The following is a 25,455-nucleotide window of genomic DNA, read 5'->3' as shown; positions in this document are numbered from 1 at the left end:
AATGGCTCGAGCGCAAGTCCCAAGTTCTTCAGCTGTCAAGGCAAGCCACTCAGCTACAGTCATCAGACAGACCACGCCCAGAGAGGAGTAACCCCCGAGCCTCCGCAGGGTCTAAAGCACTGAGTAAGTCCACATCCATATACTATGGCTCAGATCCTACTCAGACACAGCCAAAGACGGACACTAAGGCACAAGCTATTAGTCCTTCTTCCCCTTGTAAGAAGAGACAGAAGTTTAAGCCATATTGCCCATACTGTGAAGGAACAGAGCACTACCTCAGTGGCTGTGTAGACTTTAAGAAGCTAGACCTCACAGCTGTAGCCACCTGGCTAAAGGATAAGTCCAAATGCTGGCGCTGTGGCCGTAAACACACTCCGGAGCAGTGCACTCTGAAGAAGCTGTGCAGCACCTGTGGAGAACAGCACTTATTAGTGCTTCATGACCTGGCTGAAGCTAGGAGGCGGGACCCTAACATCCTAACAGTGAGCACCAGCAGAGTGTTTCTGGATCCGGTCAGTCACTCTGGCCGGGTGATGCTCAAGGTTGTGCCCATCCAGTTACACCATCAAAGGAAATCTCTGAACACATATGCTCTCCTCGATGATGGATCAGAGAAAACCATCATACTCCCAGCTGCAGTTAAGTTATTAGGCTTATCCCCAGACGAGGAAACACTGTCTCTGCGCACCATCCGTCAAGATGTGATTCATATAAATGGAGGCTACATCTCATTCCAAGTGTCTCCCAAGGCTAAACCCAAGATACGTTATAACATCACACGTGCCTTTACTGCCCAACAGCTCAGCCTAGCTGAACAGTCATGTCCAGTGGAGCTCTTGAAGAAGAAGTATCACCACCTACGGCAAGTGCAGGTTGAGGGATTCAACCGGATACAGCCTCTAGTGTTAATCGGTTCAGATAACGCTCACCTAATAACTCCTGTCCGTCCAGTCCTGCGTGGCCCAGCCCATGGACCTGTCGCTGTTTGCACCAAGCTAGGGTGGGCCATCCAAGGTCCAAGCAGTAGCATGCCTACACAGCAAGGGGAGGCGCACTGCCTGAACATATCATGCCTTTCTCCTGCCGAAGCCCTGCATCAGGATGTACAACGTCTGTGGCAACTAGATGCTCCCATACATAGACCCGAGAAGGAGGTCACGCGCTCAAAGGAGGACAGACAGGCCATAGCCATGTTGGAGGCCAAGACCATCAGGGTACCTGTGAACGGTGTAGAGAGATATGCCACCCCCCTGCTGAGGAAGAAGGACTTTCCGCTGATGCACGTCCCTCCTGACGTAGTTAAAGGCCTGCTGAGATCCACAGAGCGTAAGCTGATTAAACATCCTGATCTGGCTCTCACCTACAACCAGGAGATCAAGAGGTTGGTAGATTCCGGTTATGTGGTGAAGTTGACTCCAGAAGAGATCCATGGCTCTACTGAATCTTGGTATGTACCACACCACATTGTTCATCATAACAACAAGGCACGAGTAGTCTTCAACTGCTCCTTTGAGTTCCAAGGGAACGTCCTTAATCACTACCTCCTGCCCGGCCCTCCTCTGGGGCCTACACTGCTGGGTGTACTCCTCCGGTTCCGCCAGTATTCGGTGGCAGTGAGCGGAGACATAAAAGCCATGTTTCACCAGATCTGCCTGCTTCCTGAAGACTGCCCCCTGCTACGGTTCCTGTGGAGAGATGGTGAAACAGAGAGGCCCCCAGATGTATATGAGTGGAGAGTCTTACCTTTTGGGACAACGTGTAGCCCCTGCTGTGCTACATTCGCCCTTCAGAGGCATGTGAAGGACCACAGAGACACCCACAAAGACATCTATGACTCTGTCCACACAGCCTTCTATGTAGACAACTGCCTGCAGTCCCTTTCTACCCCACAAGAGGCCAAGTTACTCATTGACAGAATGAGAGAGCTGCTCCTCCAAGGTGGATTTGAGATACGACAGTGGGCCAGCAACCTCCCTGAGGTGGTTGCCCATCTGCCCAGCACGGCCAGGTCAGAAAGCTGTGAACTGTGGTTAAACTTCAAAAGCCTCGATCCACAGGAGTCAACATTGGGTCTCAGCTGGCACTGCCCAACTGATGTCCTGGGATACAAGCACCGCCCAGTGTCCTACACGACGGTCACACTGCGCAATATTTACAAAGTGCTCGCCAGTCAGTATGACCCATTGGGTTATATCTCCCCCTACACCACAAGAGCAAAGCACATTGTGCAGGCCCTGTGGAACACAGAGAGAGGATGGGATGAGCCCATAGAAGGAAACCTGCTTCATTCCTGGCTCGAATGGGAGAAGGAACTGCCTAATCTCCAGCATATCACCATCCCTCGATGCTATAGTCCTTTTCACAACAGCAGCGGTGCTACATATGAGGCTCACATCTTCTGTGACGCCTCTGAGAGGTCCTATGGAGCAGTGGCTTATCTCAGAGTAACAGAGCAGCAGGCACACATCTCCACATCCTTCATCATGGCACGTTCAAGGGTTGCACCCCGCAAACAGGTGTCAATTCCCAGACTGGAGCTGTGTGCAGCGTTGACGGGAGCCCAACTAGCGAAGGTACTCCAAACTGAACTCTCACTACCACTGGACTCTGTCTACTTGTGGACTGATTCTACTACAGTGCTGCAGTGGATCCAGTCCAGCTCATGCAGGTACAAGGTATTTGTGGGGACTCGGATTTGTGAAATACAGGAGTTGACTTCCCCAGAACAGTGGGGGTACGTGAACTCTGATGAAAATCCAGCAGATGACATCACAAGAGGGAAACCACTGTCAGAGCTCACTGCCTCCAGCCGTTGGTCACAGGGCCCACACTTCCTCATCCAGACTCCTGACACCTGGCCAAAACCCCCGACAGAGTTCCCAGACTGTGGCAGTGAAGAACTCAGAAAGACCGCATTCTGTAGCTTCACATCTGTATCTCAGAGCCTACCAGATCCCGCACAGAGCACTTCACTAGAGGACTTGATTCTAGCCACTCACCAATCACTGCATGGGGTGGCTGCGACCTCCTACACTGCTACTGAGCGGCTGGAAGCAGAGACCGAGCTGCTTCGCTTTGCACAGAAGGACAGCTTCCCAGAGGAGGTCCAAGCGCTCCAAGCAGGCAACTCTGTACGCTCAAGCAGTCGTCTCAGTGCTCTTTCCCCTGAGTATGACAGCCTCAGTGGACTGATCCGAGTGGGAGGCCGCTTGCGTCAAGCCATGGATGTAGACCCTGACAGCCTCCATCCAGTTGTGTTAGCACCTGATCACCCTCTGACTCACCTCATCATAAAGCACTATGATGCTCAGCTGCTTCACCCAGGTGCAGAGAGACTCTATGCAGAGATAAGGCGCACCTACTGGATCCTTAGAGGTCGCCAGGCTATTAAGAAACATCAGTACCAGTGCATGGACTGCAGAAGATGGCGTGCCTCACCTCCTACACCAAAGATGGCAGACCTTCCCTCAGCTCGGCTGAGACTGTACAAACCCCCATTCTGGTCCACAGGGGTCGACTGCTTTGGACCGTATCTGATTAAGATTGGACGTAGGAGAGAAAAACGCTGGGGGATCATCTACAAATGCCTCACCACTCGATGTGTTCACTTGGATCTCCTCCCTAGCCTTGATACTGACTCTTTCCTGATGTCATTACGCAGGTTTATTGCTCGCCGGGGGAAGCCGTATGAGCTGTGGTCCGACCGAGGCACCAATTTCAGGGGTGGCCACAGAGAACTACAGAGTGCCTTTGAAAAAATGGCCCCAGAGCTGCAGCACCAGTTGGCAAAACAGACCATCAACTTTAACTTTAACCCACCGCATGCTCCTCACTTTGGGGGAGCCTGGGAAAGAGAAATCAGGTCAGTCAAGTCAGCTCTACAAGTCGTCCTAAAAGACCAAGTCATGGCAGAGGAAGTCCTCCTAACAGCTCTCATAGAGGTTGAAGGCATTCTTAACTCTAAACCGCTAGGTTATGCCTCCTCTGATGTGGCCGACCCAGACCCCATCACGCCAAACCTTCTGTTAATGGGGCGGCGGGATGCAGGACTACCACAGGTAGTGTATGGTCCTCACGATGCCCTGTCTAACAGGAGATGGAAACACAGTCAGGTGGTCAGTGATCATTTTTGGAAGCGCTTTATCCAGAACTACCTCCCAGGGCTCCAGTTGAGACCGAAATGGAGGAAATCTACTGATAATGCCGCTGTGGGACAAATTGTGATGATCGTTGACTCTAACCTTCCCAGAGGACTGTGGCCAGTGGGGACCATCACCAAGGTTTTCCCTGGGACAGATGGCGTTGTTCGAGCTGCTGAGGTGAAGGTTAAGGACAATATCTACGTTCGCCTAGTAACCAAACTGGTGGAGCTCCCTGAAGAGCCTGAAGACCTAAGTTGTACTTCTCCAAACTAGTGGACTTTTGAATGAGTGTATTTGCTTGCAAATACAGGGGCGGCTGTTCAAAGTCCGTGCCCTCATTTGGCACTACGTTACCCATGATGCACCTGTTTACTTTGTAGTTCTACTCGCTCGTAGGTAGCCAGGTTTGTGTGCTTCGGTGGGGCTCAGTGCCGTGAGAACAGCATCCACGGAGCAGGAATCGCCATCCACTGCCAATCCCCTTTTAACCTTGTGTGTATGAGTGCTGTGTGCGTTCTTATGATATGACCACACACACACACCCACACCCACACACGCACACCTTTACGCACCTAGAAATACTTACAACAACCTCTGTACCCTCATCATTTCCCATGTACCTGCTTCTATCGCCTCCTCAATAAACCCTCTAAGCGGCACCACTGGAGTTGGCCTATTCCTTCTGACCGAGGAAGATTCAGTTGACGAGCGATCCGCAATCAGCACACATTAGACGCACACAGTCTCTTACACGATGACTGTTGTGTCATCCGCAAACTTGACGAGTTTAACTGTCGGGTCTGTCGATGTGCAGTCGTTGGTGTAGAGGGAGAAGAGCAGTGGGGACAGGACACATCCTTGTGGAGCTCCAGTGCTGGTTGACAGTGTATCTGAAGTGATTTCCCCCAGCCTCACTTGCTGTGTTCTGTCTGTCAGGAAGCTGGTGATCCACTGACAGATGGCAGGAGGTACGGTGAGCTGAGAGAGTTTGGAGGAGAGGATATCGGGTTTTATGGTGTTAAACGCAGAGCTGAAGTCAACGAACAGGATCCTAGCATATGTCCCTGGGCTGTCAAGGTGTTGTAGGATGTAGTGCAGTCCCATGTTAACAGCATCATCCACTGACCTGTTTGCTCGGTAGGCAAACTGCAGGGGGTCCAGCAGGAGTCCTGTGACATTCTTCAGGTGAGCCAACACCAGACGCTCAAAGGACTTCATTACTACAGACGTCAGTGCGACAGGCCTGTAGTCATTTAATCCAGTGATGGAGGGTTTCTTTGGTACTGGAATGATGGTGGATTTTTTGAAGCAGGAGGGGACTTCACACAGTTCTAAGGATTTGTTGAAGATCTGCGTGAAGACCAGAGCCAACTGGTCAGCACAGGTTTTGAGGCAGGAGGAGGAGACACCGTCTGGGCCTGGTGCCTTCCTGATCTTTAGTCTCCTGAAAAGCTGGCTCACCTCCTTTTCATGTATTGTCATTCCAGTAGATTGACTGATAATAGTTTGATCAGGGAGAGAGGGTAAGGGTGTGAAGAGGGCAGTTGTTGTCTGGCTGGAGTGAGTGGGAGATGTAGACTTGTCTCTCTCAAACCTACAGTAGTAGCTGTTGAGATCATCAGCCAGGTCTTTGTTTGCTTCAGTAGGGGGTGGTGGACTCTTGTAGTTTGTGATGACTTTAAGGCCTTTCCACACTGATGCCGGGTCGTTGGCTGAGAACCTGTTTTTTAGTTTCTCTGTGTATGTTCTTTTCACCCGTCTGATCTCTTTAGTCAGTGTGTTCCTGGCCTGCTTGTACAGGTCTCTGTCCCCACTTCTATAGGCGTCATCCTTATTCTGACGAAGCTGTTTTACCTTGGCGCTTAACCATGGTTTATTGTTACTGTATGTGCAAAAGGTCTTGGTTGGCAAACACATATCTTCACAAAAACTGATGTAGGATGTCACAGTGTCAGTCAGTTTGTCCAGATTTTCAGTAGCAGCTTCAAAGACACTCCAATCGGTAGAGTCAAAACAGTCCTGCAGTTCTTGTTTTGCCTCCCTGGTCCATTTCTTCACAGTTTTGACAACAGGCTTTGCAGATTTTAGCTTTTGCCTGTATGTTGGAATGAGATGAACCAGGCAGTGATCAGAATGTCCCAAAGCTGCCCGGGGAACAGAGCGATATGAGTTTTTAAGTACTGTATAGCAGTGATCCAATATATTATTTTCCCTGGTGGGAATATTAATATGCTGTTTATATTTTGGCAGTTCACGGTTTAATTTTGCTTTGTTAAAATCCCCAAGTATTATAAAAAGTGAGTCTGGGTGTTTCAGTTCCAGTACAGTTATTTGTTCAGCTAGAGTCTGTAGTGAATGACTCGTGTTTGCCTGAGGTGGGATGTAAACACCGACCAGGATAAAAGAGGAAAACTCCTGCGGTGAATAAAAGGGTTTACAGTTTATGAATAATGATTCCAGGTTTGGGCTGCAGTATTTGTTCAGAATTGTGACATCTAAACACCAACCTTCTTTAATATAGAAGCAGATTCCGCCGCATTTGGTTTTTCCCGAAAGCTCCGCCGTGCGATCCGCGCGGAGTAGATTGAAACCCGTCAGATGTAGTCCGCTGTCCGGGATGGATTCGCTGAACCAAGTTTCAGTAAAACAGAGAGCAGCAGAACGTGCAAAGTCCTTATTTGTCCTGTTGAGTAGATGTAGTTCCTCCATTTTGTTGGGTAAGGAGCGGAGATTCGCCAGGTGAATGGATGGAAGCGCAGTTCGGAATCCGCGCTGTCGCGGCTTTACAAGCGCTCCGGCGCGTTTACCTATTCTGCGTCTTTTCCATGTCCCGTAGACGGCCGCTGCACCTCCAACTAAGATCTCCAAAAAACTTTCTGGGTTTGTGAAAACCAGAGAAAAACTGTCCGGGATTGACTGCCTGATGTTAAGCAGTTCGTCTCTTGAGTAGGTTATAGAGTTTGAGTATCCGTAATTACAGATAATAAGCAAAAACCAGGATAATACTAGAGAGCACGCTACCGAGGTGGCCATACGAGGCGCCATCTTGATGATGGAGTTTTAACACGGACTCCAACACGGACTTAAAATGCTGTGCAAATCTGCCAAGATCATATTTTTTCCTCTGAGGTTCGAGTCGTGTATTCCTATAAGCTGCTTGTATCGGTGAAGCATGTTATCTTTCAAAAACAATCACACATAGAATATCATTTAACGCATCATCGATATTCTATATGTATGTGATACGTTAAAGACATTTCCAGTTCCCACGGTCCCTGAATGCAACAGCTGGGACTCTGTTCAGCCACTGGTTGAGCTGTCAGTCATGATTCCACACCGCCGTCATCTGAGGTTCCGCCCCCCACGCCAAAACAGGGCCAAAAGTTTGAACTCAAAAAAAAAAAAAAGTGAAACTGCGAAAAAAAAAAAAAAAAAAACATCTGAAAATGCAAAAAAAACAAAAAAACAAAAAAACACTGAATCTGAAATGTAGTTTTGAATTTTTTTTTCCAGTTTCACATCTTTTTTTTCTCAGTTGCTAAACTTTTTTTTCCTGTTTAATTTTTTTCTTTTGGGTTCAAATTTTTCAGTTTCAATTTTTTTTTTCCGAACAAACTTTATGGTCCCAATTTACCTCCTGCTCAACGTCAGCAAAACAAAGGAACTGATCGTGGACTTCAGCAGGAAGCAGCAGAGGGACTGCCATCCACTTCTCATCAGTGGTGCTGAGGTGGAAAGAGTGGACACTTTCAAATACCTGGGAGTGACCATCTCACAGGACCTGTCCTGGACTCATCACATAAACATCACTGTGAAGAAGGCCAGACAGCGTCTCTACCTCCTCAGGCGGCTGAGAGACTTCAAGCTCCCACTCAAGGTGCTCAGGAACCTTTACACCTGCACCATTGAGAGCATCATGCGTGGGAGCATCACCACCTGGATGGGAAACTGCACCAAGCAGGACTTCATGGCCCTAAAAAGGGTGGTTCGTTCAGCTGAACGGACCATCAGAACCACCCTCCCCAACCTGCAGGACATTTACACCAAGCAGTGCAGGCTGAGGGCCATGAAGATCCTAAAACAGCCCAGCCACCCCGGACACTCTCTCTTCTCCCTGCTCCCATCAGGCCGGCGTTACCGCTGCCTGAGGGCTAAGACTGAAAGGTTGAAGAAGAGTTTTTATCCACAAGCCATCCGTCTGCTCAACTCTGAGCCCTAACTGGACCATTATTGCACAATGTAAATATTATAATTTATAAAAGTGTGTATAGTGTATAGTATATAGAGTGTAGTGTGAATTACTTTTTTTTTTTTTTTTTATTCTTCTTATTTATATGTGTGTGTATATATGGTTGCAGGTACAAAATACATTTCACTGTGCATTGTACTGTGTATAACTGTGCATGTGACAAATAAACACTATCTTAATCTTAATCTTAATCTTAATCATATGCTTGCAAACTAATGTTAAACATCGAAACCATCCACACAAACAAACTCAGTCTATTTAAGGACCTCTCAGTTTATCTCTTTCTCTGTGCCACTGCTTTCCCACATTACTGTTGTGTTTCAACAGTTCAGCTATTTTCAAAAATGTAGTCTTTCCCGATTCCATTCATTCAAGTAACTCCTTAAATGCATCCACGCGGGTCGCAGAGGGCGGATCTTCCTGTACCACTGACAGAACACCTGCGCATGCTCAGATCGTTAAAGGAGGGAGAGAGAGCGGCAGAGCGTTTCGTACTGAAGTTATTTAAAGTAAAAGGAAGTTTTCTTCCCGACAAATATTTTTTTTTAAGTGGGAAAAGACATACCAGAAAGGCATTTTACATAGCTAAACGGAATGCGAGAAATCTGGAAACCACACCTACATTCTGTCCGAACAAGTAAATCAAGTTATATTAGCGGATGTTGACGTAGCTTTGTCACTTGGAGGTAAGCAGTTTTGTTTACCTTTTTTTTTTTTTTTAAAACCAGTACTCCTTTTGTTTTGTAACCACTGCTTCAGTTAAGCAGTTTACAGCAAACGTAATTTTGAGTCTGCGAGGTGTTTGTAAGTATCAAAACAGCTACTTTGTTTGTGTTCAGTCAAACTGTCAAACAGCTGTTTCGCTTTGTGCTGCCGGTTGAAAATTGTCAGACAAACTATATAACTTTGCCCTACTATACTGTAAATGTAGGTACTCGTACATTTTAATGCCAGCGTAAATAGAAGTTAGTGTGTCTTGAACTACTTTACAACTTTGATCCGCGTGACTCAGCGTGGTTCATTTGTTTCAGAGAAGGTGGGGCACGATGGTTGATCACTTGAGATTGTCACTTAGCGTGATGTATCTAAACGACACATCATGATCATTGCTTCGCGCTGTTAGAAAACCACAGACCTTATCATGATATTGCATACCATGTCTTTCAGAATGCACAAGGCTCTGCAGCTGTACATTAAAGCAGTGGTCATTTAGTTTTCTGAGTCTTTAAAGTGACTTACTGTTGACTCTAAAACTTAGATTATAAATACAAATCCTTTTATAAAATACAAATGACCCAACAACAGTTAATGTGTTCTGTGGTAGAGGAGGGCAGTTCAATTAAATCAGGCGGAGAGCAGTTTTAAAAAACACAAAACACAAAAATAGGTGGTAGCCAAAGGGTACACTGAACTGATGAATTGTCAAAACATGCAATTTATTTACAATTAAAAAAATATATATATATGAACAGAGGGCAAAGGCAACACAAACTAAAAACGGAGGTAAACTTTGCAGTCCAGCTATGCATTATGCATACATTCCAGTCCCACACTAGTTCTCTCGGCCCACTGCAGCAAACAGTCCTCTCACCCAGGGTGTCCCGCTGGAGACCACACCTGCATCGGGCCCAACTCCACTTGGACAACAGCCACAACTCCATGGCTCACTCTAACTTCCCTGACACCAAAATCCACACATGAGTCCATCGCTGCCTCTCCTCTGGGCATCCATGTGTCTGGTCTGCTGGGTCACCTCTGCTCAAGTTTCCCTCAGCTGAGACTCAGCCCAAATCCCAGAGTCCATTTTCCTTTCTTGTTCTTCCCCCTCCAGTTTCATTTCTCTTTCATTTCCAGTCTCAATCCTCAACTGTGTGTGCCCTTTAAAAAGACCAAGCAGGTGTTGCCCATTCCCCTGATTTTTTTATATATATATATATATATATATATATATATATATATATATATATATATAAACATGCAAATATAAAAACCAATAACACACAAAACATTACAAATGGTCACTTCAAACATCTAACATGAAGATGGAGCAGATACCATCCTGCTGCAAGATGCATATCTAAAAACCTGCTTAATATTTGAATTGCTTGACCTTTACTTATTTATTACACTGCACTATTACTGCTTTCACTTCTGTTATAGCTCTCAGGAGTACTGTTCTTACCATTTCAACCCCCTGGCTGCTGCTACTGTGTGCACAGACAACAAAAACTGATTACTGCAACAGTGTCCTAATCGGGCATATCCTTTGATTTAATCTGTAGCTGCAAGACTTGAAATGTGTTTATTAATAGCTAAAAGCTGCAGAGTTATGAAATGCTGCAGCCTCCTTTTTCACTCTTGCTCACAGAAAATTCTGATAATCAATTATACACTTAAGCCATTTATTAAATGCAAGTAATGCAGTGGTTATCACTGTTGCCTTATAGGAAGAAGAGTTGAATCCATTTTCTGGGGTCTTTCTCTGTGGAGTTTGCATGTTCTTCCTGTGCCTGTGTGGATTCTCACTGTGTACTCCCATCTTCCTCCCACAGCCCAAAGGCATGCTTATTAGGTTAACTAGTGCTTCTAAATTGGTTGTAGGTGTGAATGTCAGCATCAATGCCTGTCTGTCGGTGAGACAATGATCACCTCTGCAGCCTGTACATAATCATTATTTTGGGGTGGCTGTGACTCAGGCCATCTACCAACCAGAAGGTTGGTGGTTCGATCTCTGGCTACTCCAGTCAGCATGCTAAAGTATCCTTGGGCAAGATCCTAAATTCCGAGTCGCTTGCACTGAGTTTATCAGATTGTGAATTTGGGTGAAATAGAAAGCACTTAAATGTAGGGAAAATAGTGCTTGTATGAATGGGTGTGAATGGGTGAATGATACGTGTTGTATAAAGCACTTTGCGTGCCCAAATAGAGTAGAAAAGGCGCTATATAAGAACCAGTCCGTTTACCATTTACCGAGTCTCTTGCTGGGGTGGGCAGCAGCTCCACTGCAAACTTGAATTGGATAAGCAGAAGAAAATATCTGGATGCATGAACAATATTTGCTGGTTTCAGCTTCTAAAATATAAGAAATTGCATTTTTTTCTCAAACACATATCCTCATTAGACCCATTTTGTCTCCTTAGACAATTCATTTTTGTTCTCTGTGGAGGACACAAGTCTGAGACCAGTACATCAAGCACTATTTATGCAATCTACAGTATATGAGTGCTGCTGTACTGTCAAGAGGACATCCTGGGCTTTTTTGTTGATGCCACATTTGTGGAGGTTGGGAAAAGCATATAGGGTTTTTTTTTTTTTCTCAAAATGATTGGAATTGCAGCTTCCCATTGTATGACCACAAGGAGAAACTAAGTGATTTTTATTTTGATTGTGTTGCTAAAACTCAGATTCCTTCTACAGTTTGAGAGTCTTAACTTTGATTTAGTGGGATTTCATGTGTAAATTAATTTTACCCTTTCCAAAACAATACTTTCATTCAGTGTCCTTTGTAGTGGACAGTAAGCCTTTGGTTTAGGATTCTTTTGCAATTACAGAATTTAAGTGGTTTTCCTCCACACTGTTTTAGTCTGTTTATTGTTCTCCTTAGTATGACATCCAATTAAAAAAACAAAAAAACAGATTTATAATCCCAAATCAGTTGGTAACAGTTTTAATAAGTCAATTATACTGTTTCTAGCCCAGTAACTGTAAGGATGTGATCCCCTTTTCGGTCTCATCCTGTCATTTTTAAATTGGGTTATTGAATTTTTGTCCTCTTGATACAGTCTAAAGCAAGAAATTTGAAGATGGCCTTCAAGAAACTGTTACCTTGCATTTTTCTCTATTTTCTGATATTGTATCAACTATACAACTAAGTGGGAAAAAAATCATCAATAGTAAACATGTTTTGCTCTTCTTTGACTACAGGAATTCTAATTTTAATTGTATATAGTGTTTTAATTTTCTGCAGACAGGCTGCTGGTCCCACTCTAGTGATGTCATCGTCGTGGTGGGAGCCAGAGCCCCCACGGGTCGCAAATGGTACCTCTCCCCCTGGCTTCCTGGAAGACACCGACTGCTTCAACTCCTCACAGAGCACGGTCCTAGCAGGACTCGAATTTGGAGGAGTGCCAGTTGTCCTGCTGATCGACTTCTGTGTCTTTGTGGTTTGTTTCTGTTTCTGATCTAATTCTGATGAAGGGAGGCAGTATTACAAATGCTTTAAAACACAGTTGTCTTTCTTGTTTTCAAGGGCAGAGTTTATTATGTTATGTTAATATTTCCTTAATTATTTTTTAATTAGGGCAGCACGGTGGCGCAGTGGTTAGCACTGCTGCCTCACAGTTAGAATAGCATCTGGAAGGCCTGGGTTCGATTCCACCTTGGCCCGGGCCTCTCCCTCTCTCTGTGTGGAGTTTGCATGTTCTCCCCGTGCTTGCGTGGGTTTCCTCTGGGTACTCCGGTTTCTTCCCACATTCCAAAGACATGCACTTACTGGGGTTAGGTTCATTGGCTACACTAAATTGCCCATAGGTGTGAATGAGAGCGTGAATGTGTGTGTGAAAGGTTGTTTGTCTCTGTGTTGGCCCTGCAACAGGCTGGCGACCTGTTCAGGGTGTACCCTGCCTCTCGCCCTGTGACAGCTGGGATAGGCTCCAGCCCCCCCGCAACCCTGAACAGGATGAGCGGAAGCGAATGGATGGATGGATTTTTTAATTAATACATAACTTCCTTTTTAATGTTTACAAACCCAAGTAAATTCTTCCCATAATGCAAATTCAAGACATAAAAGTGATAAATGGCCACTTTTCTTGTTACCCACAGGCACTGCTGTTCCTCTTCTTCATTATCAGGAAGCATTTCTGGGACTACGGCCGTTTAGCTTTGGTCACAGACAATGAAGGGTCAGTTAACAATCTGAGACTTTTTTTTTTTTGGTCCTTAGCCATAATCATAAGGAGGTGTCATACACATGCTGCCCAGAATAACTAACCTTAGTCATTGTAAACTGAATCTTCTGGTTGTATTTGTCTTTTATTAGCCTGATTTAGTCTTTGACACAGAACTTTGTGTATCAGGTTCACTGGCTCATCACACCGCCGCTATGGACGTATGACATCCACTGGATCCAACGCAGAGGACCCCGAGTATGACTTTGTATGTAAAAACATTGGTTATACTAATAAAGATAAATGGGTTTTGTTAAGCTAAACTACCTTCAGCTAATACTGGATTTTTTTTTTAACAGCATGCTTTCTAAAATGGCACTTTCTCTAGAAAAGTCTGCAACTTAAATGAACCATCAAATTTTGAAGGTGTGTTTGGTATAGGGCATGAGGAGAAGGAAGCATGCAGTGCAGCTCAAGTTGCTTGCCTGAACTGGTTCAAGGGGTTCACTCGATATGTCTGACAACATATACCCAATACCAATATAGGCTGGTATAGTTTTAATTGGCCGGCATATTGGTTGAGCTCTAATTCAAAGATATCAATTAAATGCACAGTTATCAACACTGATCTTTTTGATTCATTGACATGAAATGCAACTCTATAAAGCTGGTTTTAATCTCAGCATGATTTTAATTTTGTGTATTTGTGGTATTTTTGTGTATTTTAATGCAATAACCTCTCCCTTTTTGTTCAGGGATTCTGTTCTTGGCTGCAGTACTTCTTCACACTAGAGTGAGTGTTATTTTCTGCTTTGCTGATCATTGTTTCTCACCCAAATCTACTTTTGTCATGCTCTCTTAAACAAGGCAGAGTATGTGAGGCGTGGTTCTGTTTTTGCATGTTCATGTTCTAGTGATGGAAAGATAAAAGCCAAGTGCGGCATGGATGCTGTTCACTACCTGTCCTTCCAGCGTCATCTGATTGTCCTGTTGGTGATCCTCACTGTTTTGTCCATCTGTGTCATACTGCCTGTCAACATGACTGGAGACCTTCTGAGTGAGTTTCAAATGACACCCTACGCTCTTGTCTTTCGAGGAAAAAAAAGTTAGAAAATGTACTGATTAAAGGTCAGGCGTGAGTCAAGCAATAAGAACTCATGAGCTGTGTGTCCACTTCACAATCAGTGATTTGTACCCAGAGAACATAAAGTGTCTTTTAGGCCATTAATGGTCTTCTTTTTTTAAGTTGGAATTAAATTCCTTGTTTTGTGATATTTAGCCATTCGTATTTTTGTTTGTTTCAAAAAGAAAAGTGTGTTATTTCTTTCAGAAAATGAAACACAGAAGTTTGGACAGACAACTATTGGGAATCTTCAAAAGGGGTAACTGCTATATAAGAGTACGGCCTTTAAACAAATGCTTATTCTTCAGGATGGTTCTCATTTACCAACTCTTTTCTGATATTGTCCTGTAGAAGCAACCTGCTATGGCTGCACACAGTGTTCGCAGTTGTCTACCTGATTCTGACAGCATTACTGCTGCAGCGTCACGTGTCACAAATGAAGGGCATGCGCAGAGAGACAGTGAGTGTCAGAGTATGCAGACTACTGGACTGGGTGGTTTTTGATATAAATTTATGATTATACTTGGCTGGTTAGTTAGTTCCCCATTATACTTTTACACTGGATTGCACTCGTCTATGAGAAGTGTTTAGTTCTGTCCCTTCTGGCTTTCTTTTTCTAGGCCAGAAACACCTTGTTTGTGTGTTCACTCCCTAAAGAAGCAACAGAAGAAGATATAAAGACCCATTTTGCGTGAGTAAACAGAATTGTTTAATAACATTTTTTAAAAATGTTGTTTTTTTTTAACAGTTTTTCTCAAGCATGGAAGCATAAATAAATGTAACAAACTCTGCTTTTCTATAGAGAGGCGTACCCTTCCTGTCAAGTGTGTACTGTCACCTTGGCATATGACGTGGCCAAACTCATGTACCTTGATAAGGAAAGGTTAGAAAACCATGTTCTTATTTCATACTGTGTCAGTAAGTTCAAGTACGTGAAAGTTTCAGATTTTATACACATCTGGAATTGGTTTCAAGCACCATCTTGTAAAGCATATTCCATTTTTAGACATGCACTATATGTACAAAAGTACTGGGCCACCTACACATTACAAGACCTGCTCAACCATGAAAACCCATGTCATGAAGCTCATGGTACACAGTTTTTCTGTTGATGTTGATGCCACAGGAGGGTTGGATCACTGCAGTTATTGAGTCAGCAGAGCGTTGGTGACTTTTATGCACTATGCACCTCACCACTCAGCAACTCTGCTCTGTAACTTTATTTGATCGGCCACTTCATGGCTGAGTTGCTGTGTTTCCTAACCACTTTCACTTTGTAATACTGGCAATTACAGTTGATTGTGGAATATCTAGGAGGGAAGACATTTCACAAACGTGTTGATGGCACTGGTGCACAGACTTGTTGCACCAGTGCCATCTTATTACAGTACCACAGTCAAATTCAGAGAGCTCTTGCAATTGTTTGGCTTAGTGCCAGATTTTTAAACACCTTTTGCAATGAGATACTGGAATTCAAGCATTAAGAGGCATGGGCCAATACTTATGTTCATATACTGTATTTGTTTAAAATGTATAGCAATGCCAGTCACTTCTGTGTTTATTGGTTTTGATTTTTTTTTCACCCTAGAATACATGCTGGAAAAAACCTGTGGTACTACGAGCATGTCCTAAATAAAAAAGGACAACGTGTGTTCATCACTCCCCGTATGTGTGGCCATTTATGTTGCTGCACCAGCTGTGTCAAGGTGAGATGGACCAGATGAGCAGTCTATGAAAGATTTTCAATTCAGTTTTATTTACATAGTACCATTTCACAATAACAATCACCTCAAGATGCTTTATATTGTAAGGTAATAACCCTACAATATCAGAAATAAACCCCCAAAATCACAACCCCCAGTGAACAAGCATTTGGTGACAGTGGGAAGGAAAAACCCCCTTTAAACAGTAAGAAACCTCTGGTAGTACCAGGCTCAGGGAGGGGCGGCCATCAGCTGTGACCAGTTGGGTGTGACGGGAAAAAGAAGAGAGAGCAGAGAGACAGGAAAAAGACATGCTGTGGGAGAAGGAGCCAGAGTTGAATAGTTACTAATGAAAAAATAATGCAGAGTGGTGTATAAAAACACAGGAAGTGAAAAGAGATGAGTGAAGAAGAGGCACTCAGTGCATCATGTGATTCCCCCAGTAACCTAAGCCTACTGCAGTATAACTAAGGGAGGGTTCAGAGTCACCTGATCCAGCCCTAATTATAAGCTTTATCAAAAAGGAAAGTTTTAATCCTAAAGTAGAGTTCTTAAAAAGTAAAGTTCTTAAAAGTGGAGCAGGTGTCTGTCTCCCGAATCCAAATTGGGAGTTGGTTCCATAATACAGGGGCCTGATAGCTGAAGGACCGATTACAATAGCCTCAGTTTTGTCTAAATTTAAATGTAGGAAATTAGAGGTCATCCATGTCTTTAAGACATCCCTGCAGTTCTGCCTAAGGGAAGTATATACAATATAATGTAAAAAGTATTGGTCAGAATACAGAATCCTGTGGAGCTCCATGACAGACTTCTGTGTACAGTGTGGGGAAGACTCCATTTACATGAACAAATCTGAATCTGTCAGAGAGATATGATTCAAACCACTGCAGTGCAGTTCATTTAATGCCAATGGCATGCTGTAATCTCTGTAGTAAAATATTGTGATGTCAAACACTGCACTGAGGTCTAACAGGACATAGAGATGAGTCCACTGTCAGAGGCCATGAGAAGATCATTTGTAACCTTCATTAAGGCTGTTTCTGTACTGTGATGAATTCTGAAACCTGACTGAGACTCTTCAGATAAACCGTTCCTCTGTAGATGATCAGTTGGCTGTTTTACAACTACTTTTTCAAGAATTTCTGAACTAAAAGGAAGGTTAGAAATCAGTTTATAATTAGCTAAGACAGCTGGATCAAGAAAGGGCTTTTAATGGTTTGATTATTTAGTCACTTTTAATGGTTTGGCGATTTAATTATCGCCACCTTAAAAGCCTGTGGTACATAGCCTGTTAATAAAGATAGATGAATCGTATTTAAAATTGAAGCGTTCATTAATGGTAGGACTTTTTAGCAGTCTTGAAGGAAAGGGGTCTAAAAGGCACATTGTTGGTTTAGAGGAAGAAATAAAGTTAACTCAGATCAATTGGAGAGCATCTAAGTGGATATCAGCAGTTATGAGAGTTACTGTAGTTAACAGGACATCTGTGTGATGTTATAAATATTTTTTTCTCTAAGGGTTAAATTTTTATTTGTGAAAAAATTCATGGAGTCCTCACTAGTTACGGTTAAAGGAATACTCGGCTCAACAGAGCTCTGACTCTTTGTCAGGCTGGCTGAAAAGAAACCTGGGGTGGCTGTAGCTCAGTAGGTAGAGCAGGTCACCTACTGATTGGAAGGTCAGTGGTTCAATTCCTGGCTACTGCAGGCTGCGTGCCAATGTATCCTTGGGCAAGATACTTAACCCCAAGTAGCTCTCCGACCGTTCCGTCGGAGTATGAATGTGAGTGAATGTAAGACGATTAAAGCACTTAGCTTAATTAATTAATCATGGAAGTGCTTGTATGAATGCGTGTGCATGGGGTAAATGAGAATGTGTTGTGTAAGCGCTTTGAGTGCTCATATCTGAGTAGAAAAGCGCTATATAAGAACTAGTCCATTTACCATTTATTTTATCAGTGATGAATAGTAAGATGTCCTAGTTTTTTTTATAGAGCAACAAACTCCTGTTCCAGGCTAAATGAAGATCTAAATTAGTGAGATGCTATTTCTTCTCCTACTGCTTTAAGCTGCGTGTTTGTGAGTTATACCACGGTGTCAGGCACTTCTGATTTGAGGCTTTCTTTTACAGAGGAGCCACAGTATTCAGAGTTGTACACAGTGAGGCTGTAAAGCTAATAATGAGATAATCAACCTATGTGGGAGTAGAGTTTAGGTAGGTACTGATAACAGTGGAGGAATTATAACCTTAAATCTTTCTAAAGCACTTTCAGAAAGACATCTAATGGAATGAAATTTATTGTCCAATACTGTGTAATTATTAGTTGTTGTAAATTTAGATGTGATTAAGAAGTGATGAGACAAAAAAGGGTTTTCAGGGAATACTGTTAAATTTTCAGTGCCAAATTTCAGATCAAGATCCAGAGTGTGATTAAAGTGGTGGGTGGGCTTTTAGTTCTGTATTTAAAAAAAGAAGTAAAGACAGACATTTGAATGCAGAGCTTTAAATCCTGTGATAAAACATGTACTGAAAATAAAATAATTGATTCTGTTTTTGTGTCCTCTCAGGTTGATGCCATAGAGTATTATCGTGGGAAAGAAAGGCTCCTGCTGGAAGAGGTGAGACAACAGGCAGAAGAAGCTCCACAGCGCCCCCTGGGGATTGCTTTTGTCACCTTACAGAATGAGGCTATGGCCAAATAGTGAGTATTTTGAGGTCCAAGAAGTCATAAGTGGTAAACCTATGAGAGATAAGTATTCTTTACTATCAGTATTTTCTTATGTATTACTTTTGTAGTTAACTGATCCAGCTGCATTGTTATTCATTTGGTTATTCATTGCTGTTTCCATTTATTACCAACACTGGCATGCAATATGTGTCAGTGTTTTATGTAAACAGCAATATAATGTGGAATCCTCATCAGGCAAGAGGACTGTGAGCTGTTCATTTTGTTGTCATCAGATTTTTCTTTCTGTTGACATTTACTGGGAAAAGTGCCTTATGGCAACTGTTAATTTAAAAAAAAAAAAAAAGATGTCAAATGTAAATCACTAAAAGTTGTCATTTACCTGCTGCAGCATTCTGAAAGACTTCAATGCAGTCGAGTGTGGTAATAAGAACTGCTGTTGTGGAGTTCAGCGCCAGCCATCATCCAAAAGCGAAATCCTGAAAGTGAACAAGTGGCGGGTCGGTTTTGCACCACATCCCAAGAATGTGTATTGGTAGGTTCTGAAACTCTAACCTTTCACGCAGGACGCTCTGCATGCACGCCATGGACTTTAACTCATGAACTCATTTGTATATGGAGATCTCTGGAACAAGAAAGGGACTAAATGGCAACAAAATAATTAGACACAAATGCTTTGGATCTGGCCAAATTAATACTTGAAACATTAGTATTTGCGACTCCATATTTTAGTGGTTTGCACATTTGCCTCACAAGCAAAAGATCCCTGCTTCGATCCAAGACACAAATCCCTTTGGGGTTGCGTAAGGAAGGGCATCTGCCGTTTAAAAAATAAATAAATCAGACAAAAAAAAAAAAAATCAAACATGCAGAACTACCTGCTTGTGAATAAGAGAGCAGCCAAAAGTAGCTTTATTCGTGCCACCCCAGAAATTTACAATTTGTACATCCCAGTTCTGCCTCTGCTAACATAAATAATCCCATACCACACAAATAATCCCATACTATACTAGAACAATAAAGTTATTCTTAAATAATTTGAACTCTGATTTCCACCATATCTCCCCCAAGTGATTCCTTAAAACTGGATTTTTGTATAAAATAAGTTACTGTATTGTCTGCAAAATTAAAATCTTCCAGGTTAATTATTAATGTAGTTCAGAGAAGGAGAAGCAGAAATTTATCAGGGAGGATTTGGAGTGCACAGCAGACTATTGTCTTTGTGTGTAACTGTCCTGTTGTTTCTGTTTTTTCCTGTTTTTCCTAACCCACAGGGAAAATCTCTCAGTGCGGGGTTTTTGCTGGTACCTTCGCTATGTGATGCTAAATGTATTCCTTTTCATCCTGCTGACCTTATTCACGACCCCCACCATCATTATCAACATCATGGACAAGTTTAACGTGACCAAGCCCATCTACTATCTCAATGTGAGACTTAATATGCAAAAACAATTAATCGTCACAGGCTTACAACAAGTCTAAAGGTTGCTTTAATTTTTTTTTTTGTCTCAGAGTCCCGTCATCAGTCAGTTCTTCCCCACGCTCCTGCTGTGGACCTTCTCTGCGCTGCTGCCCACAATAGTGTACTATTCTACACTGGGAGAGGCACACTGGAGCAGGTAGCGCATACACACACAGCGCACGCGCACACACACACACACACACACACAGTGGTAGTGCAGTGATTGGATTTCAGAGGTAATTTGTTTTATTCCGCTGCCATCTGTGTCTCAGGTCCAGTGAGCAGCTGAGCATGATGCGTAAGCTCTACTTTTTTCTACTCTTCATGGTACTTCTCCTCCCCTCACTCGGACTCACCAGGTAATTTTTTTTTTATTACTGTCGGTCTGAATAAGCAGCAGTTTAAAAAAACTAGGTGTACTTTCAATATGCAGTGATACTGCAGTTTTCAGTGTATGCTGCATACAGCAAGAAATGGGTAAACTTAGACACTTCCGAGAATCGGAAGCCATAAAGTATCCAATTGCCATCACCACAGCCAACTGTAAATGTTTTGCATGAAATAAATCCTTTTTATGTTCATGTGTAGTTTGTGCAGTAAAATAAAAGCGGGCTGAAAAATATTTCTCCCAAGTGAATAGGTGTGTAATGGTATTTTGTAGATTTAAAAGAAACCATATTTAACTTTTTGTGTTTTTGTTTAGTCTTGCAGTGTTCTTCCGCTGGCTGTTTGACAAAACATTTCTCTCTGGTGGGAAACTGAGATTTGAGTAAGTGAGCTCTTATGAAAGTTAGAGATTAAGAGCATTAAGGAGAGACTTGCAGGCTGATGTCATTTATCTGATATCATATCATGCAGGCCTTACTAATATAACCATGGTTTGACTGTATTCAGGAATATTTTTGACACATTGTTTTAGAATATAGTTTAAAGTTCACACCTTAAGCATGGTTGCTGGTTTTATTTCCAACTGTGTTTTTTCTGGCAGTGTAGTGGTGTGGTTGAAGCTGACATGGTCAGAAAATGTCAGACAAATATAAAATGGGTCAATTCAAATGTTTTTAAATGTGGCTTCTTATGATACTGAACAAACAGAACAAAATTTTATTAAACTTTAATTTTCTTTCATTTCTTTAACATTTTGCCCTCTTTTTCTCTTTCATTGGTTCCTTCTTTCCTTACACCAGGTGTGTGTTTTTACCCGACCAAGGGGCATTTTTTGTCAATTACGTGATTGCAGCAGCCCTCGTGGGCTCTGGGATGGAGTTGTTGCGGTTGCCAGGGTTACTGCTTTACATGAGCCGTATGATGATTGCGCGCTCTGCTGCTGAAAGAAAATACGTCAGAGAGGTTTGTAACTATAACTTGTGTGCATGCAGTATCTCATCATCATGTTGATACTTTTCTCATCAGCGTCATTTATGGAAGTATATTAGGTGCTTCTGACTAGGATAATGTTCACAGCGGCATTTCTCTCTCTACCCTAAGCATTTAGAAGCGACTAACTTGTGTGGCTGCCTTCTTACAGAATCAGGCCTATGAGTTTGAATACGGAGCCATGTACGGCTGGATCCTTTGTCTGTTTACTGTGATCATGGCTTACAGCATCATTTGTCCTATAATAATGCCTTTTGGTAAGTAGTCAGAGGTAGATCACTGAATGTTGTACTAAATTTTCCCCCTTCTCTGATAATCCGTTCCTCTTTTCAGTTTTTTAACTGTCTTGTTTCTGACTCTATCAGGTCTCCTGTACATGTCGCTGAAATACCTGGTGGACAGATACAACCTGTACTTTGCTTACCTGTCTGCTAGAATAGACCGCCAGGTTCACTTAGAAGCTGTGAATCAAGCTCTGGGCGCGCCCATCATCTGCCTAATATGGCTTTACTTTTTTTCTGTCCTTAGAACAGGTAAGAAATAATCTCTCTCTCCTAAATATCTTAACTGCTTATCAAATTCAGGGATCCCATCCCAGCAGACACTGGATAAATGGCAGGATACCTTTTGTGCAGATCACCAGTCTGTCTGTCTGTTATAGGCTAATACAGATAAACAGACAACCACACATTCTCACATCCAACCCACTGGCCATTTTAGAATCATCAGTTAATCCCATATACATGTATTTGGACTGTGGGGTGAAGCCAGAGTACTGGGAGAGAACCTGAACAGGGAGAGCAGGGAGAAAAGTGCCCGCTAGCTGGGCAGAGACAAATCAAAACCTCCTTTCTGTGAAGCAGCAGTAACAACCACTGCTAAGATTCTGCAACAGTAATTATCCTCTAGTGCTTAACCTTATCTATAGCAAGTAATGTTTGAGGTGTATTTCATCTCCGAATATGCATAGTGCCTAGTTAGCGTCCTTAGTTTGTAGTTCAGTAGAAAGAAAACAACATAAACTTGTGCACAATGAGGTTTGTGGTTTTTTAGTAACTGGGTTATGATTTCTGCAAAGACAAAGTGCTGAGTTTTTAAAATGTATTTTGAAAAAGTCTTGTTGTTTTAAACATCACAAAGTAAGCAAACCCCTGCACAGCTGATGTCTCTGAAACTGGGCAGATCTCACCAGAACAATCCAGATGGATAAATAGCAATACAAAATAATGACACGCTGTCATGCAAAGATTTTGGATGTTACATTAATGTGTGTGTGTGTGTGTGTGTGTGTGTGTGTGTGTGTGTGTGTGTGTGTGTGTGTGTGTGTGTGTGTGTGTGTGTGTGTGTGTGTGTGTGTGTGTGTGTGTGTGTGTGTGTGCGTGCGCACAATGTTTCAGGCTTCTGGACACCCACATCTCTGTTCACCTTGGTGATCCTGTGTATCACCATTTTGATCTCTCTCAGCTACACTTGCTTTGGCTTTTTCAAGTACCTCAGTCCACTCAACTATGTGGTGAGCATTTTCTTGTGAGTACACCATGGTTTCTATGTCATCCTTCACAATGACACTCATACTGTTTGTGTTCTCTTTCAGGTCAAGGAGGAGGACGAGGATCCAGCAGAGGGCGTGGACGAAAACGCTTTGGTATCATATTTGTTCTTTAAAAATTCCACAGCGGTAAATAAAGCTCAGGCATATTTAAGAGGGGCCTGAACTTAGGTTAACCTGCCTGTACATTCATTTGCCCTATTTGTCATCTGTTCTGTGTTAGTCATTAAGAAGCAATAACAAACATAATGATTGATTACTTTGACTTCAGCTGCCACAGAAATGGCAACTACACTTAACACAAAAAATTAGGGGATTATAGACCTGAGAGAGCTAACAGAGAAAATAAACGGGTAAAAATTTTTTAATCCTTGTTTTTTTGAAAAGTCTGTTTGAGGCCCAGTGGATCCTGTGGGTTATTCAGTCCATGAACTTTAGGCCTTATCACTCATTTTTGCACGTCACATTCAAAGCTGAGTCTAGTTCTTGCGAACTTTAGCTTTCCTCTCACTCTTCAGAGTCACACTTTGGCCCCCACTGTCAGAGGATATATTGAAGTATTTATAAAAATCAGTATTGAGAAACACTTAATAGTGTTTTTCTTTTGTTTTCAGTACTCATCCATCTTGTCTTGGCTGTATATTAACAGGTTTACCTTCCCAGAGTGCTTGACCCTAAATCACCTGCCAGCATCCCGCAAAGTGGTAATCAGCAGCAGCAGTCTTATGGTTCTTTGGATGACACCACAGCACACAGCTTCAGAGCAGAAGACAAAAACATGGAAGATTCCAAAAGTGAGTCAAGCCCTCGAAGTAAAGATGCTGATTTGTCTTGATTGTAAGTCTGCTTCTTCAAAGATCTAAATCCAGGAGATCCTGTTGATTCCAGGGGCTTCCACAGACCAGCACCTATGATGTTACAAAAGTATAACTTATTTAATTTCTTCTGTGGGATAAGTTTTAAGGTATCAGGGAAAATGTCTAGCTCATTTTGAAATGACTTTTATGGATGGAGCTTTTCTTGGAGATCTAGAGAATCAATTTGACTGTATAGATAGGAAGCAGGATTTTAATATTAATGTGATAAAGAACAATTAATTGTTTAACACCTCACTGATAAGGACCTACTCACCAAGTAATGCTATATCAATTAAAAGAGCCCATATTATGCTTATTTTATTTTGCAGGTCTATAGGAGAGCTTTATATGCTTTAATGTTTAAAAACAAATCACTATTATTTACTGTAAACCTCTGAGCTTTTCTCTCTTTAATTCTCCCCTCCCGAAAAGCCCGGTCTGCTCTGACCAATCAACTAGCATGGCAGAGGCAACTACCAAAAAAGACTGTGTTGTTTCTAACTTTGTCTTTGTGTGACCATTTTACACATTTAAATACAGCTGAAAGGTTAAAAAGGCCTCAAAGTGACAGCTGGTTTACATCACCCTGGGCTGCCTTTCAATCATTATTTCATGCTTGTTTGAGAACAGAAACAGGAAAATACTTAAACGAGAACGATTGGAAATGTAGCTGTATGTATGAGTACATGAAGGAGCATAGCAAACTTATTAGCTACACAGCATGCTAATATACAGACATTTTCTCACTGTTGAGGGGAAAAAAAGAAAGAAATTTATAGGGTCTTTGTTCACCGTTGCAGCCAGCAACAGAATATTTGAGACATTTTAGCCGTACAGTTAGCAGAACTGACTCCGGCTGGACTATGATGGTGAACCAGACACAACTAGATTTATATGAGGCAGCATGTCGAACCATCCTCTAGGTGTAGCTGAAGGGGACTCTAAAAGAATAATATGGGCACTTTGAAATAAAAGCCATAATGTTTGCAAAAGAACACCAGAATTTATTTCTTGCACATACTGATTTATGCCTGCTACACAAATACCAAAGGGAAGGATTTTTTTTTATTGCTAGAGCACTTGCCAAGGGGATACCCTTAATATTGCACTTTTTGTATTTTTCTTGTCTTTACTATAAAAACAAACAAAAAAAAAAACTTCCTGTTTTAAATTTTGTAATAACATAAATTCTGCAGGAGTTTGAAACCAAAACAATGTTTTGACTGTTGCAACCATTATTTACATTGTTGTATAAGGTCAGATAACCGTATTTCTGAATGAATGTTATAAACAGGTCAGCGTCTGTGTCGAATGTAAATATTCATTTAACAAAGAATAAAATCAGAATCAAATCATTAAAGAAAAATTGTTCAGTGGCGGGTAAAGAGTGTTGATTCTTTCTAGTTAAATAGATAACATCT

General features: G+C 42.4%; 1 protein-coding gene across 2 annotated transcripts; it reads left to right on the top strand.

Annotated features, from left to right (window-relative positions):
• The first annotated feature begins 8,844 nt into the window (after positions 1–8,844).
• Positions 8,845–25,407, top strand: tmem63a (transmembrane protein 63A). 2 transcript variants are annotated; one of them, XM_030721302.1, is made up of 23 exons: positions 8,845–9,077; positions 12,359–12,554; positions 13,213–13,292; positions 13,467–13,545; positions 14,033–14,070; positions 14,192–14,334; positions 14,608–14,659; positions 14,752–14,860; positions 15,021–15,091; positions 15,203–15,283; positions 15,989–16,106; positions 18,671–18,804; positions 19,181–19,324; positions 20,064–20,217; positions 20,302–20,408; positions 20,524–20,610; positions 20,955–21,020; positions 21,439–21,601; positions 21,780–21,885; positions 21,994–22,161; positions 23,026–23,141; positions 23,223–23,273; positions 23,827–25,407. In XM_030721302.1, exons 2-23 carry the CDS (start codon positions 12,384–12,386, stop codon positions 24,010–24,012), a joined length of 2,424 nt encoding a protein of 807 aa, XP_030577162.1. In that variant the 5' UTR covers positions 8,845–9,077; positions 12,359–12,383; the 3' UTR covers positions 24,013–25,407. The 2 variants fall into 2 exon arrangements, with proteins under 2 accessions (XP_030577162.1, XP_030577163.1); XM_030721303.1 differs by lacking the exons at positions 8,845–9,077; positions 13,213–13,292 and having other exon boundaries at positions 12,428–12,554.
• The last annotated feature ends 48 nt before the right edge of the window (positions 25,408–25,455 follow it).

This window comes from Archocentrus centrarchus, chromosome 24 (genome assembly GCF_007364275.1).
Source record: "Archocentrus centrarchus isolate MPI-CPG fArcCen1 chromosome 24, fArcCen1, whole genome shotgun sequence".
Lineage (NCBI taxonomy): Eukaryota > Metazoa > Chordata > Actinopteri > Cichliformes > Cichlidae > Archocentrus > Archocentrus centrarchus.
This window is presented reverse-complemented; position numbering and strand designations above follow the sequence as displayed.